The sequence below is a fragment of the Daktulosphaira vitifoliae genome, unplaced genomic scaffold, assembly GCF_025091365.1.
Source record: "Daktulosphaira vitifoliae isolate Bord-2020 unplaced genomic scaffold, ASM2509136v1 Scaffold_2, whole genome shotgun sequence".
NCBI lineage: Eukaryota > Metazoa > Arthropoda > Insecta > Hemiptera > Phylloxeridae > Daktulosphaira > Daktulosphaira vitifoliae.
In genome coordinates this window covers 29680677-29704440 of record NW_026099573.1, presented here as the reverse complement: position 1 = coordinate 29704440, position 23764 = coordinate 29680677, and the positions used below count along the sequence as shown (strand labels likewise).

Below are 23764 nucleotides of genomic sequence, written 5' to 3'. Positions count from 1 at the left end.
TGTTTTTTAATTTTTGTCAGGTGTCCTAACAAAACTTGAACTTTTTTATGTTAAAAAATGTTATTTAAGTACAAAGTTTTAGAATAAAACTTTTTTAAAAATAATATTGTAATCAATTTGTCAAATAAGAATGCATGCAGTGCATTTTGTATACTAATGAACGAGTTGATCCTATTTAGTTTTCAAGTAGACACTATAGTGTTACCTAGTTAATATATGTCGCTAATTATATTATAGTTTTATTAACTGATCTACATTCATATTAACAAGACCACAAACATAATTTTTCAGACTTGTTATTTAATTAACTATCAGTAGAATTTTGAAATATAGCATTGTCCTAAGTAATATTATTTTGTTTAAAAATGATTTTTAAAGGTACATCTTATATATTAATAAATTTATAATTAATAATTTAAAATTTACAATAACCTTATTAATAATAATAATTATTAATTATAAATGAATAGTATTGTTGAACGATTTTATGCAAACATTTATTTCAGCGTATAATTTATTAAATAAAATAATTTATAATTAAATGTATGTGTTGTATTATTTATTTATGTTTCCTTTTTTATTTATATAAAAGTACAAGTATTGTATTTCGTAAATTAATAATAATACCTATATAATATTATTACTCCTTTAAATTTTTGTATACTTTTCAACTAAAAGTGTAAATTGTATTTTTACGGCTTGTGGTCCCGACGGTTTAAGATAAAAACCTAACCAGATAAATATTTTGGAGACCAAGGTGCAAAATATAATACAAGGCCTTCATTCAAAGTTTAAATGACCTTCTTTTAATCAACAGTTTCTTAGTTACCTAGAAATGTTTAAATATACTACATCTAACTTACAGAGCAGCTAAAAAAGGATTGAATTAGCTTCAAAATATTTACCACGAAATACAACTTTTACTGTCAACGCTTTTTGAGCTATACCCACTTTTTTATATCAAACTAATAAATTAAGCATTTGGATAACCCTTTATAAAAAAGCCACATTGATAGTAAAATTAGAAATCTCGTATTATTGATAGAAAAAAAATTATCAGGTACAGGAAATTTAGTTCCGAAAGAAAATTGACGGTGGCTAGTACAACCCTGGTAAAAAGGGGGTTTTGGTCATAAAACTAATAATTGAAAAATAGTGTTTAAAACATTTATTTGTAGTAATTATATTGTATACAATTAATAAAAGTATTAATATATCTTCGCACCATAAAAAAAAGTAACACTTTTACAGTCAACAATTTTTAAAAGTGATAACATTTGCAAACAATTAAACGAAAAATTTTTTATATTTTTTAATTTTCAAGTATATGTTTATTTTAACTTACGAAGAATTAGACAAACAATCGCTACTTAAAAAAACGAAATTTCTTTACTAATATTAATTAAAGTTGATTAAGTCGTACGACCAAAATTGAACAGACCGCGCACGGCAATAATAATCATTGATAAGTGGTATACTGATAAAACCCCAACTCGTACGACTACCACATATGATCTGTATTCTCATTAATCGACGCTTTTTAGTTGTTGGCCTTTAGGCAATAACGACATTCTCACACTTGTAGCTATGAATGTCGGTTGTTCAGTCTGCTTTTGAAGTCCACCATTTGATCTGTTACCGAAAATCCAGCTGGTTTATTACATTGCAAAAGAGGTAAGTAGTATTATTAATACTTGCAAACTATTGAATTTTTACATTTTCAGATTAAAATTAATATTTTAATTCAAGTACAGTTTTTTGGTCGTATTTACTATTATAAAATATTATTTTTTATTAATAGCTCGTTTTTCTGTATTTTTTTGGTTTTTATTGTTATTTGCTGATTACTGCAGCTGTTTTTTCTCTGTTCAAAGAGTGAATAAATAATAATAGAGATTAGTGGGGAAACATATAACATTTTGCACTTGTGCAAATAATTTTTCGTACTACCTTAAAAAAGTTAAAATATTATTGAATGTATTGAAGAATATTATTGTAATGTTTGTTCCTTGGTTTTTTTCAGTAATATTTTATAACGGAACAATGAAGATTTGACAGTATTTAAAATTATTTTGATCTGATAAACTAATTCTGATTGATATTAATTGACCAACAACATTATCGTTCAAAATGCAAAAAATTATATTAGTATTATTTCCATTATTTTATGGCGAACTATGTATGAGTATTGATCCATTAGCTGATAAATATGGAGAACTTATTTTTGCATCTATAGTAAGTTTATATAGTACTATTTGACAAAAGTATTAGTTGTCAAAAAGCATGATACAAAAAATGTGTTGCTTAAACACAGATAAAAAAAAAAAGTTTTTACTTTGTTAAGAATAACTCTTGTTTTTCTTAATCTAAACTTGAAAGTTAAAGTAATTATGGTTACATTTGGATTTTTTACATACCCACCCTAGCCATTATACAATAATTAGTATGACTTAAAAATTTCTGGGAAATTGATTTATCATCCATCAACCTTCAAATGCGGCCATGATAGTAATATTTTGTAAGCAAAATGAAATTTATTTTATTAGATATATAGACATGGTGATCGGTCAATCAATCATGAATCTTATCCTACAGATCCTTATAGAAATGCATCTTATTGGTCAGTCGGTTATGGACAACTAACAAATGTAAGTATTTAATTAAAATATATTTTTTTAATACACCAACAACAATGGTATTTTATATAGATTTATCTTAAGAAAAAGTTGAACTTCTAGACAAGTCTAGATCAAAATTTAATTTATAAGCCATTATATTCCAAGTCAAATTTTTTAAATATTATTAATAAATGAAAAAAATTTAATGAAGTATAATCTAATTTCATTTAAGAACTAAGTAGCTATTATAGACTAAGTTAAATTTGTTAATATGTACTTTTTAATTTATAATTAATTTTGTTCTGTAGAAAGGAAAAGAAAGACATTATTTACTTGGCAAGTGGTTGAGAAATAGATATAGTGACTTATTGCCTGCAATATATTCACTCGATGATATCTATATACACAGTACAAATATAGATCGTGCTTTGATGAGTGCTGGTGCAAATCTAGCTGGTTTATATCCACCACAAAAAGATCAAATTTGGAATGGTGAAATAGGACACGTATGGCAACCAATTCCTATTCATTCTTTATCGCCAATGGAAGATAAAGTAAAATAATTTTATTATAGTATATTTAATATTCATAATTATACTTATTTTTATTTTAAAACTATTTTATTTTATTAATTTGCATTCATTTATCCTTATAAAAGTTATTTCATTGGTGTGTTTATTTTTTTTGTTGGTTTTTTACTAAACCTAAAATGATATTATTCTTCAGATTTTGACATTTGGAGATAACTGTCCTCGTTACATAGAAGAATTTCATAAACTAATGAACTCTTCAGAAATACAAAATTATCACAAAAATCATACAGAACTCTATAATTATGTGAAAGAGCATTCTGGACTTGAAATGAAGAATCCAATTTATGATTTACAATTTCTTTATGATGTATTATTAGTTGAGGTAAAATATAAGAACAACTGTGGTCTATTTATAAATTATCTTTTTAAAAAAATCTTTTTTTTTCATTATCAGACGGAATATAACTACACACTACCTAATTGGACAGAGAGTGTGTACCCAGATAAATTACAAGAAGTTGCTGAACTGTCATTTAAACTGCAGACTTATACTCCATTATTAAAAAAATTGAACTATGGTATAATTCTTAAATTTAATAAAATTAATTACACTTTTAAAGTTATTAATTCATTCAGAGCCAAATATTTATTTTTTGGTAAAATTATTAAAAATAAATTTTTATTTGAAAAACAATTATAAGAGATACTTATTTTTCAACTTGTTAAGTTTTTAAAGTAGGGTTAATCAAATTGAGATATCAATATTATCTTTGATTGTTTTGCTCATATATAGTCTCTGCTTAATAATAAAAATGTTTTTCAAAAGTATTAAAATTTATAGTATAATAAAAATTACTGTTGGTAATGTTAAACTGTTTTTTTTTTACCCTCATGAGTAAAAAATCATAGTTAATGANAATAATAAAAATGTTTTTCAAAAGTATTAAAATTTATAGTATAATAAAAATTACTGTTGGTAATGTTAAACTGTTTTTTTTTTTACCCTCATGAGTAAAAAATCATAGTTAATGAGTTTTTTGATACCACTTTCATTAGGCTTATCTTCTTCTTCCTCATCTTAATCCCAACTACTGGGGGTCGGTCAAGTTTTACCATTTTTATTAGGCTTATAGATCAATTTATTGTATATGATTATTTGTAATTAAAAAGAAATTTGTAATTATAGGTATGCTAATAAAAGAAATAGTAAATCACATGGAACTAAAAAGTAACAACACATTGATACCAGACCGAAAGCTTTGGGTTTATTCTGCTCATGACACTATAATAGCTGGAATATTAAATACTTTAAATGTATACGATGGCAAGTTGCCAGCATATGCTTCAACAGTTTTGTTTGAATTAAGGAAAATGAAGAATTCTAAAACCTTTGTTGTTACTGTACGATAGTGATAAACTTTTTAAAATTTTGTTTTAATATTTGTTAAATATTACTTTATAGGTATCATATAAAAATTCAAGTAATCATGAACCATATTTGCTTCAAATTCCTGGTTGTGACTCTGTTGCTTGTGAGTTAAGCCAGTTTTCTAAAGCTGTCTCACCTTACACGTCTATTAACTGGTATAAAGAGTGTCATAATAATATAATAGATAACACTCATTTATTATATTATGGTAAATCAAGCTATTAAAACTTGCAACTGATTAATAAGCAAGATTAATGACATTATTATTAATAATCTTAGGAGGAATGGTTGTAATATTTCTAATTTTGATCTCCATTTTGATTTATATTATCAACAAAAAGTATATATTTTGCTATTGCGGAAGAGACTATCAGAAATGTATGTATAAAATAATATATGTAGAATAAATACAATTTATTATAAATTAGTAATTTGGAAGTAAGAAATGTTTTTTTTTTTTTACATTTCTGTTAGCATGACTATATTTTGGTATTGCTTCCGATGTTGCGTAGAGGGACAAAATTTTAAGTATTTTAGTAAGCTAATCCTTTTTAGTTTTTTAGAAAATGTATACGAATTGTCTTGTTAAAAAACGATGTTCAAAAATTTTTTCATAATTTTGCTTTTTTATGATTTAGCACATAGTGAGTAGAAAAAAAAACAAAATATTGCAAATAGACAATTCATATCTGTAAAGAAAATTTAGTTCCTATTATGATTAATTGATTTTTAAAACTTTACTAATCATATAGTTACTAATGCTGCTTAACTATTGTTTCCTTTTACTTATTATGATTTCTACTTAATCTATTTAGTAAATAGAAAAATGATCACATTGGAGAATTTCCAGTCTAATATATTAGAATGGTATAAAAAAGAAATAATAGCATTTTTATGTTTTTATATTCAATAATTACTTACATATTTTTTTAATTCTTTTTTTTTAGTTATTCTTTGTATTATTTTAAGCTTTCAAAAATTTATTATTTATTATATATTTATTTTTTACTTTTATGGTTACATAATTTAACTGTTTAAAATATCAATTTAATATTGAGTTTTACTTTTGATGGATAACCATTTATGACAATGTTTACTTTTTAATGAAGTAATCTATTTATGCTAAAATATTTTAAATAAATTTTGGTTACTTTTAATTAGGAACAGATAACTTAATTATTTAATTATTTTTGTTCTTAATTTCATCATATTCTTTAGATAACATAAAAAATGTTAATATATACTTTTAAATTATTCATTTCTGTACAGACATTTTTGTCTTTTACTTTTAGAAAATAGCCCTTGTTTTCTTGTTTCTTAATATGTATACTTTCATATATTTAAATTTGCTTTTATTAAACAATTAACATTTAATAAATTCCTAACATTCTAAACAAAATTTCATATCACCATATATTTTATTGTTATTATTTTTATATTTTTCTTTCAGTTTAATATTATGGTTGAAACATATTTCAAATTAATTTTTTCATCCCATGCAGATAGTAATTTCAATGACTCATTAAAGTGGTAATAAGTGTAATAACTTACATGAGAAGTATTATTTCTTCAATTATTTTTAGATAAAACCATTGATATTTCTCGAGTTAGTTGTAGAATATTGAATCTTATTTACTTTGTACTATTCATGATTGATTGCCATTTTTGAATTATGTTTAAATTATACTAAATATTTATTATAATAGAAATTAATTTTAATCGGACTTATAAATACAATTTTTAATTATTTAATATAATTTTAAATTATTTGTTTTATTAATCTAATTATTTTATTTTATTTAATTTTCCTGGAATTTTTTATAAGAAATAATTGTAAAGTTTTGTTTCAACTTCCAAATTGTTTTTATTTATAATTTAAGTGTAATTATTTATTTTTTATAGAATAAATAAATTAAAACATAATTTCAAGACTGGTTACGAATGTGTTATTATTTATGAAAACTAGAATGTAATTTAATATACTTAACATTCTACCCGCTTATCTTTATCCAACTATTACAGTGTAATAGTGTTACAATTAGTGATTTTGTATAATAATAGTTAAATTATTCTTCTATCAAATTATTTTTCAATATCTTTTAATTTTGAACTTGATGTGGTAACTAATAGGACATAAACAGTATTTTTATCAATAAATTTAAATTTTATTTAAGATTTTTTATACACCAATACTTCTTAAATATATAATGTCATGTATTTGTTTACATTATAGTACTGTAGGAGTAGATAGCTATCATATTTTTTATAAGTTAACTAATGACAATTTAATTACTTCTAACCCCCCCAAAAATGTTTTGTTACATTCATTAGTAATATATTTACCAAAATTAATAAATCATTTGTACTTGAATTGTACAGAATGGACCAATTCAAAATTATTTTATTTTCACCTAAAATATTTTAATTGCATGCCACACAACTATGATTTCTATTAGAATTTATACTATTATTTTTATTTTTAGATATATAATATTTAAAAAATCGGTGTAAATGTTATTTATTTTGTCTACTTTATAATAAGGTAACCCAATACCAATATAATGTTTAAATAAATTTATTTTATAAACTTAGTTTTGTTAGCTTTGATGCGAAGCTGAGAAAGTTAATTTTAGTACGATGTGTTTTTATTTATTTATTTTTGTCTGTTACCACTTTTTCTCAGCTCTCACCGAACCGATTTTGATGAACAATATGTCAAAAGATCACAAACCGTATCTAGTCGAAGACATTACCCTCAAAAATTGAAAAATTTTCCCTCATTCACCGTAAATGGGGGAAATCTTCAAGAAAATTACAAATCTAAAAATCACTAATTTTTGACATTTTTTCAATTTTTTTTACTTAAAACTGCCATAACATTTTCAAAAATGAACGAATCTATATAATTTTTTTTTTATAGATGCATAATGTCTACCTATCATTTGATATTTTTTTTTATAAATCTGACTCTTTCTTGCCCAAAGAGGGGGATTCAAAATGACAACTTTTTCACAAAATATTAACTTTTGAATGGGTTCCGGAAATACTGACACTTTTATATATATCTTAAATTAAATTTTATGTAATATACTTTATTATAAAAAAAAAAAAAAAAAATTCGGACTTTTTTTTGTCTTTATGGTAAAAATAGCTACCGTATGCTATTTTTGTGTTAAAATTCTTGATTTTGTATTTTACATTTTTAACTTTATTATCCTATAACTTTTTGAAAAATGTATGGATCAATACAATTTTTTTATGAGAAGTAGTATTTATATACTTTTTTCATTTGACATACTTTGTTTTTAAATAAAACCATTTCCCTTTATATATTAATTCATATATATTACACTTATAAATCATAAAACTTGTAATCAGGATATAAATAAGAAAATAGGAGATCATGTAGCTTTTGGAATAATCAACCAATTTTTTAATATTAAACATCTACAGATTTGCATCGAAGCGTTTTTTATGATAGTGATTTTAATCACTGTCAGATATCAATATACTCGTTCAAACTATGCCCGCCACCACTGAGCCGTGACCCCAATGTACTAGGTTTTTTTTTTATTTTCATTAGTACACACATCTATTCTCTGTCAAATAGATTTATTTTTTGTTTAAATGAAAAATAATAATATATTTAGTTTATAATTGTGATAAAATGTAATGATATACTTGATAAAACTAATACTCAATCTATAAGTTTAAAACACATTGAAACCTTATTCACCACTAAATGTATTTTTGTTTTTTTTCTAGCTTATTTAGGCCTAGTTCAAACATTTAAACACATATAGAAGGATTTAAATTTTTTCTGACTTAGGCATGTTGTCTACTTAAATAAATATAAATTTCACGTTTCATTTTGTTTTTTCTATTTACTAGATTGTATTTTAAAGGATCTATTATTAAATAGATATATATCTAAGCTAGTTTTTGTTAAAAATATTTATTGTATTTTTGAAAGTAATTTTATGTTATATTATCTAATTTTGTTGCCTCAGGGTATGTTATTGTCTTTTTAGTCACTTCATCAATTATCTGTCCTGATTACTAAGTTAAGCTTTTACTTTAAATTATTTGAATTTCTAAAATACTTTCCTAAAGTTGTTATTGACTATTAATTTTTTTTATTAGATCATTATCTAATAAAGAAGCTAAATTATGTATGTACCTATTAAAAAAAATTTATACTCTTATAAGACTAATGAATAAAAAAATTCTTTATAATTTAGAAAAACATGTAGCTAACTAAAAGTAACGAAAAAAAGAATTACTCCATGTATTCAGTTATGAAAAAATTAAATCTAAGTAAATAAAAATAACTCAATATCTTCCATGATAATTGTTTATTCGAAAAACATTGGTCTAGCTTCTTTGTAAATGGTCGTTTAATTTGATCAATAAAATTCAATTGGTCTTTTTGTGAGTTATTAAACCATAGTTTGCTTTCGATGGCATAATTCAATTAAAAAATGTATTAAACATTATAGGGGTCTTATATACAGGGTGTTCAGTAAGTCAGGAAACGGGTATCTATTGTTCTCATTGTTTGTAACAATGAGAACAATAGAAACCCGTTTCCTGACTTACTGAACACTCTGTAGAGGTGATTAAATTAAATTTTTTGTAATTTTTATTATCATTATTTTTCAATTGTGTGTTGCACAAGATATCATAGGGTAATATATTACATTTTAATATATCATCAGAATATTCGTAGTATGATAATATAAGAAGATTTCAGGGTTCGTTGTGTTCATATTATAATTTTAGTTTAATTCAATTTTATTATTCATAATGTTAGAATATAACAATAATTCAGAACTTATTATTTTTAATTTTATGTAGTGGCGCCAAAATCATAAATAGTAAGAGCAAACATTTTTGAAAAAAAATTGATAAATATAAATTTATTCTTTACAAACTTGGTTATTTATTGTTAGATTAATTTTTTGGTAATTAAAGAAAAAATATTTAAAGGTATTCAAAAAATATTTAGCCACCCAATAAAAAGAAAAAATTTAATTGTTAGTTTGGATTTAATATATTTTACAAGATTAGTTTGACTTGTTTTTATTACAATATTTATGAATAGTTTGGATAATATTTTTGAACAACTAACGACTGATAACAGACTTGTATTCTATTGCAATCGATCGGGCTATTAATAAATCAGTATGATTCATATATTTTGACTTTACATTTTCGATAACAATTATAATAATAATTTTCTTAAATAGAAATGATTCAAGTTATAACATTTTAGCGACTATATTTTTAAAACTTAAGCAAATTAAAGTCTTCAAATTTATATTTATATTTTACTTAATCATTTATATTTAAATTATTTACTTGGTGAAAATCAACCAACCACGCCGCTTGCATTTGATGGTAGGGCACCTGTCTAAGTAGCATTTACAGTTTAACGCTATTGATAAAATGAAGAGAATTTAGTTATCTTTACTTATAATAAAAATACCAGGAAATTGATTACAAATGCCAATAATAATATTAGAACTTCGACCAGTCAAAAAAATATTATCTACCTTGAGCATTGACTTATCAATGTTTTACGGTAGTATTGTTTGTTTTATTTTAGTAGTTTTAATGAGTATTTATCAAATTTTCTCAATCAATAATTATGTTGAATAATTTTGATTTTCAATATAGATGTACTATCTTACTATCTATGAGATGGTAATTGGTTTAAATAAAATTACCATAAAATTTATTGGTAGCTGTCAATTATATATTTAATTTATTGATTTGCATGTTTTTAGATATGAAATTTATAAGTTATTATTATTGAAAATATAAGTGTAAAATTACCAAAAACCTAAACTAATATTTGATGTAATTTTAGTGTATCACGCAGTGCCCAGAGAAGACAATGAAAATACTGATTACGAACACAGTGGAAAAAGTCGAGTAGCTGTTTCATATAGAATGAACTCTGACTCAGCAGCAACCACTTCAGACGTTTAATATTGTTAGTTTTTTATTTATATAATCATGTATCAATACTGTTCTTAAGAGAAAACGTGACAAATTTTAAGAAAACATTTTTTCTGTATATAAAGTATAGATTTGTTTTTCTATTTTTCAAATTATTGTAAAGTGTATACTATTGAAATGTGATCGAATTTTCTCCTCATCTATAGTGAAACTTAGGAGAACAAGTAGTTTTAGTTTCATCAAAAAATTTAATTGGGCCAAATTACTTTTCTTTAATTCAGTCGTCCAATAGATTAGGATGTCTAGATTTATACTAAAATTCCTAGGATTAAGATACCTCAATACCACAGAAAAAATTGTTTGCTTTTTTTCAAGATTTTCTTCCAATAATAGAAATTTAAACCGCATTGTTGTCATACATAGTTTTCTTACAGTTATTTGAAAAATAGAAAATTATTATTTACTTATCAATAAGGTTTTCAAAAAAAATATTGAAAATTAGACATGATATATTTTTAAATCCCCTTTAAATTAAAAATAATAATATAAATTTATTTCAACATGACGACTGATTATGATATTTATGACCAAAAAGATAATTAGACTAAAAAAATATTTTTCCTTTCAAAATTAAGAAAAATTTTTTAAATCTAGTAAAAGAACTCAACCCTTTCCTTTAGCTTTTCACCAGTAAACTAAAATACTAAACATATTATATAATTTATATACATCTTTGAGATTAAAAAGTATGATCTATTAAAATTAAAACTTTTTTTTACATTAAGACTGATTAAATGAGAAATCTATTTACAAAAAACACTAAAGCGTTTTTATAAATTATTTTTTATTTTAGATTAGGATAACATTAACTTAAATTGAAGACAATGGTATAATAAATCGATATGTTCATTTTTCTTTTGAAAATTCTAAAATAAATATAAGTATCAAAATTTACAGAAAATTTGCTTCATTAAAATTGGTTATTTTTCACTACCAAATTACCAATCAATAAATTACAACGAATTATAAACCATACCTTGCGATTCTTATAACTTTATTTATTTTCAAATTTAGCTCTTTCTTTATTCTATTTCCCTTTACAACTTAAAAACGTTTAGTGCTTTTTGCAATGTGTCAGCTCATGGATATTTTTAGTTTTTAAAATAATGTAATTTAAACAAATTAGTAACATAGGTTCAACTTGTGGAGGCTTGCCTACCATTGATGAATTAGACACCCTCACAAATGTAGAAATTGTATATATTGATACATGAAAGTACTTTTTAGGAAAAGAGAAAATAAAATTTATACCCCCAAAAAATTTTATACCAATTACTTCTTAGGTTACTGGATTATTTTGCAAAACAAGTATAAAAAGTATAATATGGTAGTTTTTATCATTTCGTTCTGCGAAAATATCTTACAATGGTCAAATTATTGAAGTTTTTTATATAATTAACTTTTGAGTTTAATATAAACATAAATTTCAATTTTTTATCATTTTTGGAACTTTATTTCATACATAAGTTATAGTCAAGTCTTTGTCTAGTCATACTACTTATCTAATCTGTAAATAATTACAATTGTATTATTTTATGCACAATTGTAATTTGAAAAGGTAACTATATTTAACTTATTAATCGTAGTATAATAAATAATTACCATTAATGTTTATGATAAAAAGTTAATAGTTAAATAAAAATATGTATCATACAGTTCTAATATTTGTATAAATTAATAGTTTTTATGAAATGCCATTTTTGACTTTATAAGCTCAAAAAAACATATTATTTAAAGGGCTGTTGTACTTATAATGTACAAATTTTGATTTTAAGATTTCAAAAAAATATGGAGGTACAGTAGCACTTCGATAGATCGAAAAACTTGAAAAGCCTAATAAATTCTGTTACCTTTAGAAAATCTATATTAATCGAAAAAAAACTATAGATAACTCAAAGTTATTATTTAAAATTTATTATAAATTTTTTTTACAGCAATGTTCCTATATATCAAGATAAATTAAATGTGTCAATTTAAATTAATTGCTTTTATTGGGTTAATTTCCCTGAATACGAAAATTGTTTATAACTTCATTTAATTTTGAATTGTCGATTAGCATTGATAGGTTATTTGTGCGTGGTTAAGTGTTGTACATGTAAAAACGATTTTAATAAATTCTTAACATTCTTTAAGTTGAATTTTTTTCCCTGAAACCTTGATAACTTCAATAAGTCAGAACGAGTCATTTTCCTTGAGTTTTTACTTATCCATGTTCTAGTATGTTTAATTACTTTGTTATAAATTACAAAATAAGTTGGTCTAATAAAGAATAAAATATTTTATTTGCAACTAGAAATTCATACAATTTTTCTATTTACTTCTATGATGAGAATTTCATTTTTTAAGTGTTTTCATATTTGATCGATTTGATTAAAAATATAATATGTATGATTTTAATCATAGAGAAAATGACGTGATCATTTCTTTTCTCGTATTTAACTAGTTTATTTATTAATTATTACCAGTATTAATGAAACAATTACATATATTACCTATTTTAGTATTATCAGTGTTAAGTAAAGTTGTTTTTTGTTATAACTATGTTTATATGTATTCATAAATTATTATATACCTATAATAATAATTTACCTTTTGATAAATAATTGATCTAATCTTTATTTAAATTGAGTTCAATAATTAAACAATAAAAATTATTATTTTACTTTGTACTAATAATATTAAATACTGTTGGTTTTTAACACTAATAAGTTCATATAAAAGAATAGATTTATAATTACAGAACGTTATTGAATTTTTTTTCTTAGTACTCTACTCAACCTTTTTTTACAACAAATGATGAAATACATGGCGCGTAGAATATAGGTTATTCCTTGCGGTATTTCAAACATAGAGCAGTCATTTATAACTAATTACTAAATATGGGTACTACCGCGTGAAAGTTTTGATAAAACTCAGGTATACAATTTTTGACTATCAAACTATTATTAAAATATATACGATAGTTTTTTATTAAAAACTTTTTGTTTACAAACATTTAAGAAAAAATAATGCTTACAATTTGTTTTTTGAATATTCGAATATTTTTAGTTTTATCTATTGAATATTTTTAAGAAATTATGATTTTTGAGTTAGAAAATCTCGATGTATATTTTTTCATTAAATGTATGAATGAAATAGTTTCCATAAAAATATTTTTGATGGATCAAAAGTACCCACATTCCTAATTCCGTTACTGGTTGTACTCCATATCTTAATATTGGTTGCGCCACTGGTGGTTATTATAAATATGTATTTTAGGTGGCCAAAATAGTTTAGTGGTTGACATTGTTGTAACTAGAATACATTTAAATGAACTATATTCAATTATTTCTACTTTCACGATATATTTGTATAATATTACATATTTTTGTATGGATATTAAGAGGTTATACCCCAGAAATAGATAATGATTTGTAATTGTATGAGTATAAGTAATATAAGTTGGTTTTTACTAATTTTTAAGAAATATTTGAAACATACACGATCTAATACAAATACAAAATTTAACAAGACGATTAGGGACAGAGAGTTTTATATATTTGGTGATACCGGTTGGTAATAAGTCTTAGACCATTATTTCTTTTTGAAGTTTAAGTTTAGGTTATGGTCAAGTTTTTAAATAATCAAAATTTAAAGTATCACCAAAACATTAAATTTTAATCAAAATTTTCAATTGAAACTGGGTTTTGGATGAAAACTGGCCTTAACAGTTAAAACCTTAATTTGAAATTTCTTTTCCATAATTTTAAATTACACGTATAAAAAGACTTTTATTCTCTATTTTCGGACGAAAAAGATCGATTTACAATCGTCTAAAATTAAAATAATTAATTCCCCAACCATGTCAATTATATCTTATGTTTAAATTAAACTAAGTATCAACTACATAAATATTACTAGGTATTAATAGATAGTTTATAACCTAAAATTTTTTAATTTAATAATTGATATTACATATTTTAATTATACGTTAGAGTAATTATTAGAATGATCTGATATTTAGCATACTAATATGAAATTAAAATGAAGTTTATTAAAAAATTTAGGGAGGACTTAAAAAAAAAGCTCTTAACTCGGTCAAAAATGAACAGATTTTAATGTTATTTTTAAGGTATCTTTGGGCAGGTTTGGTAAAAATTTCAGATTTTAAGTCGAAAAACGCTGCCGGCATGAATGTCTTTGATAAAATTTTTAAACGATCACAGTGTACTAAAAAAAATGTTCTCACTGTCATGAATAATTTTCCCAGATTAATGTCGTGGAGCTTTTTCATTAAAAAAAAAAATGAAAATCGTACGTCGTTAAGTAATTTTTCCAGCATCGGGTAATTTTTAAATGTTTTATTATATAATAAGATATAATATAACATATACATATAATAAATAATTTTAGTATTAATTCACGCAATTTTATGTAACAGTTTTATACATTTATTAAGTTAACAATTTTGTAAAGGATTATTTATATTTTTAAATTTTAGATTAATAGATATTACGGAGAATAATCGATTAAATTATTATTAATTACAATATATATAATGTCAAGTTAAATATAAGAATAAAATTTAAAACTTCTATCAAATATAAAAAACATTTCTAATAAATAAAAAAAGAGAATACTTTTGATGTAGTAAAAGTGATGCTTGAATAATTTCTACCAAAAATTGACTAAGCCGACATAATATACATTTTATAAATGTATTTATTTACAATTCTAATAGTCGATAAATAACAAAGAGAAAAATAACTCAATCGGACAGTCTGTTAATAGCAATAATTTTAGTATATTTGAGCGACAAATTCAAACAACCGTTTTCAGCAGATAGGAAAAATATTTTAAAAACGGCGACAAATTCATATAAAATGTAAGTTAATAAGAAAACTTGCAATGTGTGGAATTCATAAGCCTTAAAGAGAATTTCACACTAGGCGTTTAAAGCACGCGTTTTAAATAACGCGGTGATTAATCGCTTTATATAAAACACTCGCATTTAAATTGAACCATGCACACTGTTGTGCGGGCCCACGTGGTAAAAGGAATTAAACTTAAGAAGAAAACGAAAACACTCACTTTTCAATAAAAATTTAGAATATATAATTTGATTGACACAATTAATAATACAATACACGTTATTTATTAATATTAATACAAATGAATAGAATAATAAAATAGAATGACATAGAATGATATAGAATGAGTGTAACTAGCGCATACTAAACCACGACTGACTGTAGGGTACCTACAGTGGGAGTCCTTTGCCCATGGTTGCCCTAAAACCCTTGGTCAGCACATTCCTGTGTTCGATGACAGTCGGACGACCATGTATTCTATACTCTACTCAATTATAAAATAATATTCAGGGGTTCTTAACAATACTATGACAAAAAACATGCGTTCGGACGCGACCGATCGCATAGGTTTGATTTTGGGCGATCGGACGTGACCGATCGCTAAAATTAAACAATAGAAATCGCATGTTATCATTCACACGGGGAGATTAAACGCCGCAGTTTACAGGCACGCGAGAGCTCATTCAATTTATTTTCACGAAAAAATGTCGAAAATTACCGATTTTTAAATTTGTAATTTTTTTAGAGGTTTCCCCATTTAGGGGAACGAGGAAAATGTTTTCAATTTTTGAGGGTAATGTCTTCGACTATATACGATTTGTGATCTTTTGACGTATCGTTAAAAGAAATCGGTTCGGCGATAGCTGACAAAAAGTGTAACAGCCACAAAAAAAAATTTTAATATTTTTTATATCCTTATGAATACCTATTATTTTAAATTAGGACCACCCTAGTTTTTTTAAATTATATTCACAATACACAATATTTTTGCCAACTGTTAGTGATAAATTTGCCAAATAAAATATTTCAATGAGTCAAAGACCACATTATAAATGAATATTTAATACTTTTAAACTACTCATATTACAATACATCATATTCTATAAGATATAATTTATGATATAAAATATCATGTAATAATACATACTTTTATGTAATTTTTTAGGTTAGGTTGGGTTTGTTCTTCTGGAATTACTTTATAGACATACGGTAATATATGTAAAAATCTTTGGGATAACTCCTTAAAGTTAAAAAATTAACCTTTTCGAGATCTTTTTAAATTTCGGGGATGAACCCAATGTCTACGAACACTTGTTTTTTTTATTTATTTTTTGTTTTTTTGTACAACCATGATACATGGCGTACACAACGCATGCAACTTCTATATTATCTAATGTCTCCATTGCAACTTATTTAATACTTTAAAAAATTTTAAAAATAATCAGAACAAATGCTCCCGCGAGGAATTTTGAAACTGTTGTGATTATACTGTAGCTTTTGACGGGCTAATCTTCATTATAAAGACGCGTCAAAACGCTGTAGTGTGCACATGATCGGCGTTCGCGTTTAAAACCACCAATTATACGCCTAGTGTGTAAGCCTTTTAACAATGATTTCAATGCTCTGTCCCTTTTAATTATACAGACTTATGGAAGCAACGTTGCCAGTTTGCGTATGAACTTATTAATAACCCGCGGGACACGAAATAATATAACTGAGAGACTATTGAGAAATGTAGGCTCTTTTTTTTGTATCTTACCATTTGGCCGCCAAGTCACGTTCTCTCATACAATATTTTCATTATACTATACATTAATGACACTTTAATTTTGTTCAGCCTATATTTTGAATTTGTCGCTCTTATTATTTAACTCGATTGACTAGAGTATTTATTTTCTCAAATATTTCGAATTCAAACTAATTAATGAATTTGTCGCCAATAGGTTGTGTAGTTTTCAATTTATTGCTCTAATATATTGATAACTATTTTTATCATTAAACATTTCTAGGCCGCTCATTTCCATCTTCCTAAGTATTAAAAAACTAATAATTTTCGAAGTACTGGTCCAATGATTATTATCTACCAGTAATTTTTTTAATTAGATCATTTTCTATTTTATAAGTAAGTTAAAAATGCATGTTGCCATTTAAAAAAATAAAGTTGGTACTTTTATAAGGTATATTTTTAGTATATTTAAGCGACAAATTCAAACAATTATTTTCAGCAGTTGGGAAAAATATTTAAAAAACTGCGTTAAATTCATTAATTATTTTCAGTTTGATGGACAGATATTGGAGGAATTTAATACTGAAGTCGATCGACCCAAGAGTAGTAAGAGCGATAAATTCAAATAAAAGAAAAGGTAATGAACAAACTGGCAACGTGGTGTTCATAGGTATTGAGAACGTTGTTAAAGCTCTGTTCCTTCAGGCTTCTTAAACAGGCAAACAACGTTGCCAGTTTGCTAATGAATTTATTGCTATACTGTAGGCCACGCAATTGTATGACTCTTGAATAAGACAGGATGCTTCTATCTTACCATTTACCCTCTAAGTTGCGTTCTCTCATATAATGTAATAACTGTACTATACCTGTATACTTTGTTCGACCGGTTATTTGAATTTGTCGCTCTTACTTCTTGACTTCAGTATTCATGTTTTTCTCAAATACCTGTCCATCAAATTAAAATAATCAATGAATTTTTAGCCAATAGATTGTGTAGTTTTCAATTTATTGTTCTAGTGTATTAGTGATCGGGTGTGACTATTTTAACAGGCATATATTAGTTTCACCTGTATGAATGTTTGTAACTCTCCACGCGCCACGTGTTATTATTTTCGCGTATCCCGTCGTCTATGGCCTTGAGACTAGACTGTCGTAACGCATTCACCCCACCCCGCTCACCTCACGTTGACAAACACTATTCCTGTATAATTTTATTTTTAGTTTTCGTACCCGTACATTGGTACGTAACATTTAAAGATTCAATTTTTTTTTGAGTTAATATACATGTATAATATATAAGTTAATACAAATACAGGTAGCTAATTGGTTTTTTTATGACGATATTCGCGGGTATATAGCTTTTATTATCAATGGTCATAATACACATTTTTGTGAGTTTTTAAACACACTAACTGGCAATAGAGAAATTATATCTATTGGTAGTCATACAATAAACACTCCGTGATTGTGACAGCGATGTCATAAAAACTAAAAAGTTAAAATAATTTAAAAAATAAGCTTAAAACAATAATGAACGAAAAATACTAGTATTATTGTGAAAAAAGAATGGGAGCTTTGTGCCATATTTTTTGTATATTGAGCGCCCGACGCTTTTTTTCACAATACTAGTATTTTCGTTCATTATTGTTTTAAGCTTATTTTTAAAATTATTTTTAACTTTTTAGTTCGATATGCTTTAATATCGTGTTTTTCAGTTTTTTTAAACCATATTTTTTATTATTTAATATTATTTCACGACATCACTCTTTCACCCGTCAGCTATAAAAACTTGCTAATTTCCGAAGTACTGGTCTAAAAGTTGTTATCGACAGGTCATTTTCTTAATTTGATTATGTTCTATTTTATAAGTAAGTTAAAAATATAGGTTATCATTAAAAAAAGAATAAAGTTTAGAAAGGGATAGGAATAAACCTAAAAAGTAATTAACCACCATTAAAAAAAATAATTTCAAGATTATTATTTTAAGATAAATTTATTGGACAATGATAAATCAATTACTCTACTAGTACTCATACAATACCCTAAAACTATTTAATAGTTTTTTTTTATGTAACAATTAACATAATGTTTAATTTGTTTTTTTAAAGGGAAGGAGTGGGAATGACATCTATGATTTGTGAGGATGATTAAAATTTAAAGATGTTGAATTCATTTTTTTGCGATGAAGTCTGAGAGTCCCGAAAATGTGTGCCACGAGACAAGTTTTATTAAAACCCTTCATGAAATTCATCCATATATTTTAAATACTTGAATAAATATAAAATTTGTATTTATTTATTACAAATTTATTTTTTTTTAAATTTTTTGGGGTCTTTTCGCAAAAGAAAAAATTATTTAATTAAATAAACACTAGGCTCCGCCTAGCTGGGGCTCCGCCCCAGACCCAGGGCCCTTCGAGCCTTACGCGCCTTCGGCGCGTAAGTCTCTTCGGGCCATCATCATAAGTAGGCCACTGATTCCGGTAGAAGTACCCGGCTACGCCGGGCACGATAAGTGTTTTTCAGAAGAAATATTACTTCAGAATCAGTGAAAACTATAGAAAACTATATCTAAAAATGTTATTATTAAAATCAGGAAAATTCAAAAAGAGAATATAGTAAAATGTATTGGGTATAAGGTTGAAGCCTCCTAATGAGGTATTCCCTTTAGGCCTATTCAAAAATTATTTTAGGAGGAAATTTAATATTTTTTACTTTGTTAAACATGTTATAGAAATTTTTTTGCTAAAATTAAAGTAATGATGAAAAAAAGAACATTAGGTCCTTATATATTAGAAGTTGCCTAAAAAAATATTGATAGCGCTTGTTCAAGGAAGGGCCAATCTCTCTTAAATACACCCCTGTTATGCTCAAAAATTAATAATAATCTAATTAAAATAATTGTGTTTATATTATAGAATAATTAACAAAAAATTTAGCAGGTTATTATAAGTGGCACAATGTAAATTTAATATTAAAATAAAATTAATATTAAAAATAAAAATAAAAATTTAATTTTGATAAACATATTGGTAACAGCGATTTAACGATGAACATCATAGTTATCATAGATGAACCCCAATTCAAACGATAAACTCATAGTCTCATACATCATATATGAGAAAAAAGAAAATTATTAACTCTGTACTTAGTACTGTTCTTATAATGAAAGTATAAACTTAAATAATTGTAACGTCATAAAAATTATATATAACATATAACATTCCTTGATAAAAATAGGGCAAATACAAAATAGTGTCCTAATAATAATACACATAATACACCATTAAATAAGGTTCATAATACGTATCAGCAGAAATGAATCACTGCGCATAGCACAACCATGTGCGTGGACTTAAAAAAAAAAAATCTAGTAAAACGGTGAAAAATGAACGGATTGAATTAATTTTTTTATCATATCTCAGGAATGTCATTTGGCGGGTCTGATGAAAATTTCAAACCTCAAGTCGTAAAACGCTGGCGTCAGCGAGCGTTTTTCTCGAAAACGGTCGAAATTTTAAAACGCTCGCGGGCGAGCGGCAAAAATTTTCCGACCTTCGCCAATAATTTTCCCGGAGTCTGGTGACCGAGTACTTTCGTTGAAAAAAAAAATTTTGAAAATCCGAGCACGCTAAGTAATTTTCCCAGAAAAGCGTTTTTTTCCTTGTTCTATTATATAATAAGATATAATAGGACGCGTACATGTGTATTATTAGCAAACAGAAAAATCGTCATTTTCCGTTAAAATTTGATGAATTTCAAACGCTCGTAGCGGCCAAAGTTTTTGTCGGATCTGGGATTTTCCGATTTTTGGCGCTTCCTTGGCACGTACAGAACGCCGTGGTATGATTGCAAATCGTAAAAAAAATCGTTTTCATGTCGTAAAGTGTCGCAAGAATTTCGGGCGGCGCGCCCTGGCGTCTCGGGCGCATGAAAAAAAAAAAGCTCGTAAAACGGTGAAAAATGAACGGATTGAATTGATTTTTTTATCACATCTCAGGAATGTCATTGGGCGGGTCTGATGAAAATTTCAAACCTCAAGTCGTAAAACGCTGGCGTCAGCGAGCGTTTTTCTCGAAAACGGTCGAAATTTTAAAACGCTCGCGGGCGAGCGGCAAAAATTTTCCGACCTTCGCCAATAATTTTCCCGGAGTCTGGTGACCGAGTACTTTCGTTGAAAAAAAAAATTTTGAAATTCCGAGCACGCTAAGTAATTTTCCCAGAAAAGCGTTTTTTTCCTTGTTCTATTATATAATAAGATTACAATAATAATATTATTTCTTTTACAAAAATTAAAAATTCCCAATATATTCCAAGAAAATGAGTGTCTTATTCTAATCGATAATTATGTATTAAATATTGTTGAGCAAATATAAAATTTCTATTTATTTATCACAAAGTAATATGAGTACTAAACATATATACACATGGAAATAATAGAATGATACACAAGAGAACTGGAGTTATAATTAGTGATGAGAAATATCGAATAGTACGATCTATTCGATAATCATTCAAAAACTATTCGGTACCTCCATTATATTATTAATAAATGTATAATAGAACAAGGAAAAAAACGCTTTTCTGGTAATATTATATTATAATATAAGATAGTTTATGCTAAAAATAAAATATTCGGTGGTATAAACACAATTCGAATAGTTAATGGATAATTTAAAATATTTGAAAATCCCCATCACTAATTTTTTTTATTATTAATTGTATTCTATTTATAATCGCAGTACCCTAAATAAACAGTTTTAAACAATTCTATTTAGATCGTTTGTGTTATTAAAACAGCAAAACTATAAATCTGACAATTTTATATAAGACCAATATTTTAGAAAATTTAAGTCACATATTTTTTTTTACGAAACATTTTGTTCTAAAATGATTATTTCGAAAATTATGAATGATTTATATTTAAAAAATGAATTTTAGCAAATTATTATTTTATTTAATTTTTTTGAGCAAGTAAAAATAATTTTTGGAAAATTTTTGTAAATACTATTTTAAAATCTATAATATTAAAAATAATATGTAATATTAAAATATTAAAATCTATAATTTATATTCTATACATTGTTACGCTAAGTGGGTTAGTTTTCAAAATAATAATCAAAAACTGAAAAATTACCTGTTTGAACGAATTTTCAACCCCGATTTGGACGTGAAGGGGGTTATCAAAACTAAATTTTACACAAATAACTTTCATATAATAAAAAACAAAATTGGCGAATATGGAGATTGATCAATGAAAGTTAATAAAATAAGAGCCACCCTAATATATACCTGCGACTCACCTCATTTCATTTTTTAAGTAACTATAACTTCTGAAATACTAGTAAAAAGGTAATTTTTACTATTATTAATTGTATAATAATTTATTTTAAGTATTCGTTAATTATATTCTTATTATAATTAGGTGTACTTCATAAAAATTTTAGATAGAACTACTCGAATATTTTTTAAAACTAATCAATAGTTTATTCGAATGGTTTTAAAAACTATTCGATAGTTTATGCTAAAAACACATCATACGGTTGTATAAAAACAATTCGAATAGTTATTCGATAGTTTCAAATATTTGATTTCACTAGTTAAAATAGTTCATGCAATTTGTGGCGGTATTCGTCCGGCATCTTGTTCGGATTATCACCTTTAAAATGTGTAAACGCAATCTTACCCAACCGGGCCGTAGTGTTTTGTTTTATAAATAAATATACAGAGTGTTTATTAAGTAAAGAGACGGGATTCTATTGTTCTTATTGATTATGTAATAATGACTTGTTTCCTTATTTATTGAACTCTATATATTTAGTAATTACCGAGTTAATACGTTGTGCTGTTATACCGGCCCATTTATATTCCACTACAGACATTTAAAGTGAGTTAAGTCCATTCACACTATACGTACGTCAACATCNCGTGAATTTGTATACATAATATTGTTTACATTGTTTGTTGTCAAATATAGATTAACTTAACTTCTATTATCTAACTTAAACAAATACATAATGAAATAATTACAAATTAAAGATAAATTATTGACAATAAAGATTAAACAAAATCGAATATATAAGTATTACCTGCGTTCATTAAAATATTATGGGGAGAATTTAAAATATAATTTTTATTTGAGAAAATTGGGTAAAATGGCAAAGGGTTTCTAGTATTAAGGTTGTTTATCTTAAAATTAATCAAAGACAACAGCTCTGGACAATCAATATCACCAGTTAATAATTTATGTAAAAATTTTGATAATAAAAGTAAACGACGGTCATTTAATGAAGTAAGATTAAGATAGTTTAAAACAACATCATAAGAACTATGGGGGTGCCTAAAAATATTAAATTTAAAAGAGACAAATCGTAAAAAATTATTTTGAACAGATTCAAGTATTTTTTTTTGTTTAAGTGTGTTATTTAACCAGACAGAAGGACACTACATATTATATTCCACTACAGACATTTAAAGTGAGTTAAGTCCATTCACACTATACGTACGTCAATATATCCAACTATGTATTTATATTGTATTGTTCACATACACCGACCACGTTACGTAACGTCGACTATGTTTATC

The 23764-nt window shown here is 25.3% G+C and overlaps 1 protein-coding gene across 3 annotated transcripts; it reads left to right on the top strand.

Moving 5' to 3' along the window:
• Positions 1-1468: 1468 nt before the first annotated feature.
• Positions 1469-10994, top strand: LOC126897252 (prostatic acid phosphatase-like). Of its 3 annotated transcripts, XR_007702055.1 has the most exons (11): positions 1471-1674; positions 2024-2235; positions 2547-2648; positions 2927-3172; positions 3345-3533; positions 3606-3729; positions 4338-4552; positions 4614-4788; positions 4860-4958; positions 5055-5116; positions 6031-6518. XR_007702055.1 is itself a non-coding variant. In XM_050670726.1 (10 exons), the coding sequence occupies exons 2-10, from the start codon at positions 2131-2133 to the stop codon at positions 10572-10574; spliced, it is 1377 nt and encodes a 458-aa protein (XP_050526683.1). In that variant the 5' UTR covers positions 1469-1674; positions 2024-2130; the 3' UTR covers positions 10575-10994. The 3 variants fall into 3 exon arrangements, 2 of the variants coding, with proteins under 2 accessions (XP_050526683.1, XP_050526684.1); XM_050670726.1 differs by lacking the exons at positions 5055-5116; positions 6031-6518 and adding an exon at positions 10453-10994 and having other exon boundaries at positions 1469-1674; XM_050670727.1 differs by lacking the exon at positions 5055-5116 and having other exon boundaries at positions 1472-1674.
• Positions 10995-23764: the final 12770 nt, after the last annotated feature.